Consider the following 8,043-nt stretch of genomic DNA (forward strand, 5'->3'; position numbering starts at 1 on the left):
AACGTAAAATACAAAACGTAAAACTTAAATTTTTTTAACATAAAACGTAAAGTTTTAACGTAAAAACGTAAAACTTAAATTTTTTAACGTAAAACGTAAATTTTTTAACGTAAAATGTAAAAAGTTTATTTAACGTAAAAACGTAAAACGAAAAAACGTAAAACGTAAAAAGTTTAACGTAAATCGTAAAAAGTTTAACGTAAAACGTAAAAGTTTTTTGTAAAATGTAAAAAGTTTTACGTAAAACGTAAAAAGTAAAACGTAAAAATTTTAGCGCAAAACGTAAAAATTTTAACGTCGCGTTAAAACGGGATGTAAAAAACGGCGATTTTTAAAACACGCCGCTTTAAAAAAAATGGCGTGAAAAAACAACGCGTTAAAAACGGCGCGTAAAAAAGCCGGCGGTAAAAAAACGCCGTGCAAAAACCGGCGCGCAAAATAATTTGTTTTGTTAAAAAATCTGAATTTAAAATTGATTTATAATAAAAATAATTCTGTTTAAAAAATAAAAAGTAATATAATAAAACAAAAAGGTAATAAAAAAATAGTAAAGACTAAAAGACAAAAAAAAAGTAATTTTACTAAATTACCCTTTTAATTAAAATATTAAAGACATAATAAGACAAAAACTATTTAATATTAATATTAACTATTTTTAATCTCATTCATTGATCTTGAAGATCCAATGGTTAGGAACTGGTTCTCGCGGTTCTTACAACTGGACGTAGTTTTCATTTTAGCGGTCCCCTATATATATATATATATATATATATATATATATATATATGAAGGTCCAATTTAAAAAGTCGCCTAGGTCCCCAAAGAGCTCTCGAATTCTTAGGTACGACGTTAGGTTAAAAATATTTTGGGTCCATATTTACTAGCCGTACCGGGCTCTTAAATTAAGGATACACCTCAATTTTCCTTCTAGTTCCGCCACTGGTGGTCAGGGGTCAATTCGTGGATGAAGACGGTATCTCTGTGGTGTGGTGGAACTTAGAGACAGAAAAAGTGCAGTGATAGAGAGAAGGATAGCAGAGAGATGAGAGTTAGGGCATGTTTAGCTAAGTTTTTTGAAACAACTTATTGACTTACTGGCTTATTGGTTTTTAAAAAAGTTACAAGCTCTAAAATGGTGTTTGGCAATAAGGGTGTATGTGAGAGGAAAAGTGATTTTTTCAAAAAGTCACTCCATCCTGGCTTTTCCAAAAACCAATAAGTCAATAAATCAATAAGTTGTTTTCAAAAGCTTAGCCAAACATGCCCTTATAAGGGGAGATGAAACAAGGGTGAAAAGACTTAATTGCCCTCACATGAGATGAACGTGACTTCACTTAAAGTTAAAAATTAACCAAGTTAGTGTTAAAGGATCAAGAGTGTAATGTTTTTAACAAAAAAATGATTGCGTTTGTAATTATTAATGTTAAAGGTCATACATTGAAATTGCAATATGTTACAAACATAAAGGACGAAAATTGTAATTTACCCAATTTAAAATTTACATCATGATTCTGTATTTTAAACGAGCTGTGTGGTGTGTGGGTGGGTGGGGGGATTTAATTCGTAATCTATATATTTCTTTAATTCTCCGCTTCTACTATCCATGCCACTGGACTCCATCCGGTTTATGCGGGGGATATGCTCTTAGTTATATAGAAAATAGAGATGATAACATATAAAACCCAACAAACAAAATATGGCATATTGGTCATATCTAAACAAGAAACGACTTTTGTAATTTACTTATGCCTTTCTGATTGGATTTTATATTTTATGTTTAAAATCCATACTCTTATCATCGAATGAGGCATCAACTCCATCTACATAATAAGCAGGGCAAAAGGCTTGCGCATTACATATATCAATGGAGGGAAAAGTAAACAATGCTCCAGCAATCGGCATCGATCTTGGAACAACGTATTCCTGTGTTGCGGTCTCGAACCATGGTCGAATCGAAATCATACCCAACGAGCAAGGCTATAGAACCACACCTTCTACCGTTGCCTTCGTTGATGCAGAACGTCTCATTGGTGATGGGGCCAAGAACCAAGTGGCCATGAACCCTGCTAACACTATATTTGGTCAGTCTAGTATATAAGGATCAAATACAAATGTGTATTTGAGTCCTAATATATAAAATGACTTTCTTTTTCATCTACTTAAGTAAGATGTTTAATTGCAAAATGTAAAAAAAATCGTGTATTTACTCTACTAGAGTAATTATAATTACTCTACTAATGTAAAAACATGATATTTTTTTTAAATTCCAGGACTAAAATACGTGTTAACAAGATGGAAAAAAATTCACTTTTTTCCTCTTTCATTTATCATGTTAAGGTCAATTTGTATGTTAAGGCTCATTTCTACCAGAACCTCACAATAATTGTTCCTACTTTTCATTCAGTTTTGATTAAATAATAATAGAAGTCAACAATCACTAAAAAAATTGTACCAAACCATCCACTGAAATCGAATCCTAATGAAAAAAAATACATGTTATGATTTACTTACAGTTTATGTTTATGATTCTGGACAAAAACCTAACCTTGAAACATGTTGAAATACCACGAATCAATAGCGCCAAGTGATCTTGTCAACAAACATCCATTTAACTTTGATTTTGTTGGAAACTTCGGATATCAACGTATTGTTTGAATAATCATCCATCGTTTTTTCAGACGCTAAGAGGTTGATTGGACGGAAGTTCAGTGATTCCAAAGTGCAAGAGAATATGAAACTGTGGCCATTTAGGGTGATAGAAGGGCCTGCCGATACTCCAAAGATTGTTGTCTCCTACAAAGGTCAAGAGAAGGAATTTCTAGCCGAAGAAATTTCATCAATGGTTCTCGGAAAGATGAAAGAAATCGCTGAGGCCTACCTTGGAAAAGTTGTGAAAGACGCTGTGATAACCGTCCCTGCCTACTTTAATGATTCACAACGTCAAGCAACCAAGGATGCAGGTACTATTGCTGGTTTGAATGTCATGCGCATGATTAACGAGCCTACAGCAGCTGCAATTGCTTATGGTCTCGACAATAAGTCTGAGTTTGTTGGTAAGATAAACATGCTCGTTTTTGATTTGGGAGGAGGTACTTTTGATGTCTCTCTGTCTACAGTTGAGGAAGGGGGAATTTTTGAGGTGAAAGCTGTTTCTGGCGATACTGATCTGGGAGGGGAGGATTTTGATAACCGAATGGTTGATCACTGTGTTTCAGAATTCAAAAGGAAATGGAATAAGGACTTGGCAGGGAACCAAAGAGCATTGGGGAGGTTGAGATTTGCTTGTGAGAAAGCAAAAAGGATTCTCTCAAGCACTACTCAAACTTCAATCGAATTAGATTGCTTGCACGATGGGATTGACTTTTCGATGAAGTTCACTCGAGCTAAGTTTGAAGAGCTGAACATTAGCTTGTTCAGTAAGTGCATTGAAACACTAGAAGAATGTTTAAGAGATGCTATGATGGACAAATCGTGGGTAGACGAGATTATTCTTGTTGGTGGCTCGACTAGGATTCCTAAGGTCCAACATATGTTGCGAGAACTCTTTGGTTGGAAGGAGTTATGCAAGAGCGTGAACCCTGATGAGGCTGTAGCATTCGGTGCTGCTGTTATGGCTACAAAGTTAAGTGGTAGCAATGATAAGAGTATTCAGGATTTTGTGCTACTTGATGTCACTCCTTTGTCACTTGGTGTAGAGGTAAAAGGAGAAGTATTTAGTGTTGTGATCCCGCGAAACACACAGATACCTACCAAGAAATTCAAAACATATACTACAGCAAAAGATGACCAATATTCGGCAGAAGTCAAGGTGTATCAAGGTGAACGGGCCAAATCTACGTATAACCATTTGTTGGGGAAGTTCACAATTTCTGGGATACCACCCGCTCCGAAAGGAGAAATACAACTTGAGATCTACTTTGAGATAGATCCTGATGGTATCCTAATGGTAACATCAAAGATAATATCAAATGGTTTGATAAACACACTCACAATTGCAACTGATAAGGGAAGGCTTTCCAATGACCAGATAGAAAGGATGATAAAAGAAGCTGAAAAGTACAAACTTGAGGACCAAGAATACAAGCAGAGAGTGAATGCATACAACGATTTAGAGGATTGTTTATACAACATGAAAAAAAAGGTTACAGAATACAAACTCAGCAAGAGGGTGCACCCTGAGAGCTTGAAGAAAATGGAGAACGTCGTTGATGAAACGACTGAGTGGCTCAGGAACAATCAACTTGCACCTATTAGCGAACTTCAGCGCAAAAAGGTAATTATGGAGTTTGTCTGTACGTCGCTAGGTTAGTTCTGAAACTATGCTGATTAAACTTTGGAATATCTAAACATTGGCTTAAGGCTTGGCGTTAAATAATCTGGTTATATATGTGAGGAAAATATTGTATATGTAATGCATAAAAAACTTTGTATTGCCTATATATTTTTTCAAAAGCTTATTATGTTTTCTTAAAATGTTTTAGGTTATTAACATCATTGTGGTGGATATATATAACATAAGTTTACACATGTCTAATAAGTAATAGATTTAGCATTTAAATAAGTACTTCAAGAAACTATTGATAGTCACATAAAAGTTGAAAACTATAATATCAAGTGTGAAGTATTTGCATCATGATAAGATTAATTCAGTCATAAACCTTACACATCTCTCTCGATGATGAATTTATATTACACTAGGATTTTGTTTTCTTTAACAGTTACATTTGTTTATTCCGTTACTTAATTTAAATGTTTATGAATTAAAAAATACTGGTTTTTTTTTAAAATTAGATTTATCCATTGTGTATCATTGTGCTTTCGCTGTATGTAGCGATGATGATGACAGTCACGAACAGCTCGTCTGTGATTTGTTTCACCCTTAGCCGAACCTTGTCATACGTACGTATGGAGCCGAGAAACAAAATGATGATAATATCATTTCTTTGTTTTTTTTTAAGATTGAAAAGAAACCATATATTTATAGGAGGACCAAATTTAATTTAATTAGGAGGTGTTTGCCTTAGTTTTTCCGAACTCCTTATGACTTTTTGGTAAAGTTAATAAGTCACAATTATTGACATTTCCCCTCACATACACTTCCAATCCCAAACACCATTTAACTTTTCAAAAAGTCAATAAGTTATAAGTTGGCTAAAATAAGCAATCCCAAACACTCTCTTAAACTTAAAAGAGAAGAGTTTTATTTAAGAAATTTACAAATAAAATAAATGCAAATTAAGAGGCCAATGAGTCTTAGATCAATTGGTTTGGAAGAGGGCGTCCCATAGTTTTCCAATGCGGAGGCCGTGGGTTGGAGTTCCATTTGGTGCAATATTTTCCAGGTGGGCTAGGGGTTTTACCAAAGTGGGCATTCGGGCGGTCGGTTTCCCCTGGAATGGTTGGCGGGCCTAGTCAACAACGTTGTCTACGTTCACAGGGTGTGGTGGCCTTTCTTGCCATTGGGTTTACCCGGATGCCTAGACTTGTATAGTATTCATTGGCAGTTAAAAAAAAGAAAAAAGAATTTAGAGAGAAGAACCCAATTTAGTATTAAAACCCTAACTCTCCTAACCCTCTCCACCAGTTTCTTTTTTCTTCTAGACCCAATTAGACCCGTGAATATCTATTGGTGTTTTAGAAATATCCAACCTGACCCGTTAATAATTAAATAGAAGCCCAAAATGACCCGTAGTAATTTAAAAAAGACCCAAAATGATCCATGTTCATACCTCCATGTCACACCCCTCCTAAAATAGGCTAGTTATATTCTTCAATTCCCTTATACTTGACTTACACCTCAACGCCATATCACATCTCCTCCTATCTTTGCAGAGGACAACCGAGGGAAGTATATATGAAACATTTTTAAACAAACCCCAAGACGAAAACTGCAGGCTACTCTACATGTTCAATTCCATGAATTTTAGAGAAGATATTTTTAACAATTTTGATGCCACTATGCAATCCCTAATCCCTGTTATATGTTTTGATCTTAATTGGACATTGTATGTAGAGTATTGTAGACGGTTACAGCTAAATGTCCCATTTTTCGGTTTTCTTGGAGTCGCTTTTTTAACTATTGTATGTACTAGTTTAAGTACCCTTGTCTTACACGGATGGTCTCTGTCAAAACTCAGCGATTGAACAAACAGAACTCTGATTTATTGCTTAATCTCATATCAAATACAAATGATTGATGAACCAGTCATCACATATTGACTGGTGAATCAGATGATTATCAACTAAGTGATTCAAACAAGAACAAGAACCTTCAACTCCCACAAATGTACTTATGAGGATGAAGGTGGAAGATGAACAAATGAGGAACCGGTTGCAAGAGAATGAGAAGGTTCGAATGAATGCCTTGCCTCTGGATCCTTCTCTTAGTTATACAGCACCAACCCTAGACAGCTACGAGCTAGTTGTAACGAGCCTAACTTGAAACAACAACAAGCCCAGGACCAACATAAAAAACAAGCCTACTCCATACCTCACAAATATAAGAGGAAAAAGGAAACAATTAAAACAATTATAATAGAGGAGATATAAATATAAAAAGCACATTTATACTATTTATACTGGTATATTAACATCCCTCTCATTTTAAATGTGCAAAAAGGTTAATAAGCCCTAACGACTTACACATTTCAGAATGAGCCTTCGGCAGTAGGCCTTTAGTGAACATATCAACTAGTTGGTGCTCAGTTTTGACCCCATGAGTCTTAATCAGGCCCGAAGCAATTTTCTCACTTAAGAAAAATAAGTCAACTTCAAAGTGTTTGGTTTTATCGTGAAATACAGGGTTTGTTGCAATAGATAATGTAGTTGTACTGTCACATTTTAACACCACGGGAATATCAACGTCAACCTTTGGCTCCCTTAAAATATTTATCAGCCATAATACTTCGCAAGTTGCAGTACACATACCTCTATGTTCTGCCTCAGCAGAAGATCTTGACACGACACTTTGTTTCTTACTTTTCCAAGAAACCAAAGAAGCACCAAGAAAAATGCAATAACCAGTGACTGACTGACCTTCTGCTGTCAACACATTTTGCCCAGTCCGAGTCAGCAAAGGCAGGCAAGTGAAAAGAACTGCCTTTTTTGAACAGAATCCCAGTACCACGCACCCCTTTCAGTGATCTCAACACTTTAAAGGCTATTTGTGTATGTGCCTCAGTTGGTTTGTGCATGAACTGAGGCAAGTAATGTACCGAATAGGCTATGTCTGTTCTGGTGTAAGACAAGTAAATTAGCATACCGACCAGCTTTTGATATTGAGTAACATCGACAGTTTTTGTGTCCTTTTTTGTTAAATTCGCTAACACATGATTTTGTTCTATGGGGCAACTAGTTGGCTTACTTCCACTCATCCCATATTCATTTAGTAAATCCATGCAGTATTGTCTTTGAGAAAGACAGACACCGTCGTTTGTTTCAATTACTTCAATTCCAAGGAAAAATTTTAATAAACCAAGGTCTTTAATCAAAAGCTTAGTTTTTAAGAAATCTTTAACCGTTTTTATCTCACTTTCATTATTCCCAGTTAACACAATATCATCAATGTAGACAAGGAGAATAATAAAGACAGATTTTTCAAACTTAAGAAACATAGATTGGTCACACTTAGACTGCACGAAACCAATTTTAAGCAGAGAATGAACAAGTCTCTCATTCCACATACGTGGAGCTTGTTTCAAGCCATATAATGACTTGTTCAGTTTGCAAACTTGATTTTGACTTTCAAGACTCAAACCATCAGGAAGAGACATGTAGACTTCTTCTCTAAGATTACCATACAAGAAAGCATTATTCACGTCAAGTTGGTATAATGGCCAGTCATTTTGAACAGACATGCTAATAACACATCTTACAGTAACCATTTTAACGGCATCAGAGAATGTTTCTTCAAAATCTATACCCTCCAGTTGATTAAAACCTTTAGCAACAAGCCTAGCGTTAAATCTATCAATTTCACCCGTGGATTTATATTTTACTTTAAAAACCCATTTACACCCAATAGGTTTTTTCCCACTAGGTAAG

General features: G+C 35.3%; 1 protein-coding gene across 1 annotated transcript; it reads left to right on the forward strand.

Annotated features, from left to right (window-relative positions):
* The first annotated feature begins 1,799 nt into the window (after positions 1–1,799).
* On the forward strand, positions 1,800–4,473 carry LOC110884052 (heat shock cognate 70 kDa protein). The gene is made up of 2 exons (XM_022131725.2): positions 1,800–2,081; positions 2,679–4,473. The coding sequence occupies exons 1-2, from the start codon at positions 1,865–1,867 to the stop codon at positions 4,307–4,309; spliced, it is 1,848 nt and encodes a 615-aa protein (XP_021987417.1). The 5' UTR covers positions 1,800–1,864; the 3' UTR covers positions 4,310–4,473.
* Positions 4,474–8,043: the final 3,570 nt, after the last annotated feature.

The sequence above is a fragment of the Helianthus annuus genome, chromosome 2, assembly GCF_002127325.2.
Source record: "Helianthus annuus cultivar XRQ/B chromosome 2, HanXRQr2.0-SUNRISE, whole genome shotgun sequence".
Classification (NCBI taxonomy): domain Eukaryota; kingdom Viridiplantae; phylum Streptophyta; class Magnoliopsida; order Asterales; family Asteraceae; genus Helianthus; species Helianthus annuus.

What these genes read in the sequence shown, in the direction of transcription:
- LOC110884052 (XM_022131725.2), top strand. Translation starts at nt 1,865, where the DNA reads ATGGAGGGAAAAGTAAACAATGCTCCAGCAATCGGCATCGATCTTGGA. An exon ending in CCCTGCTAACACTATATTTG is followed by an intron (nt 2,082 to 2,678) that starts GTCAGTCTAGTA and finishes TCGTTTTTTCAG; the next exon opens with ACGCTAAGAGGTTGATTGGA.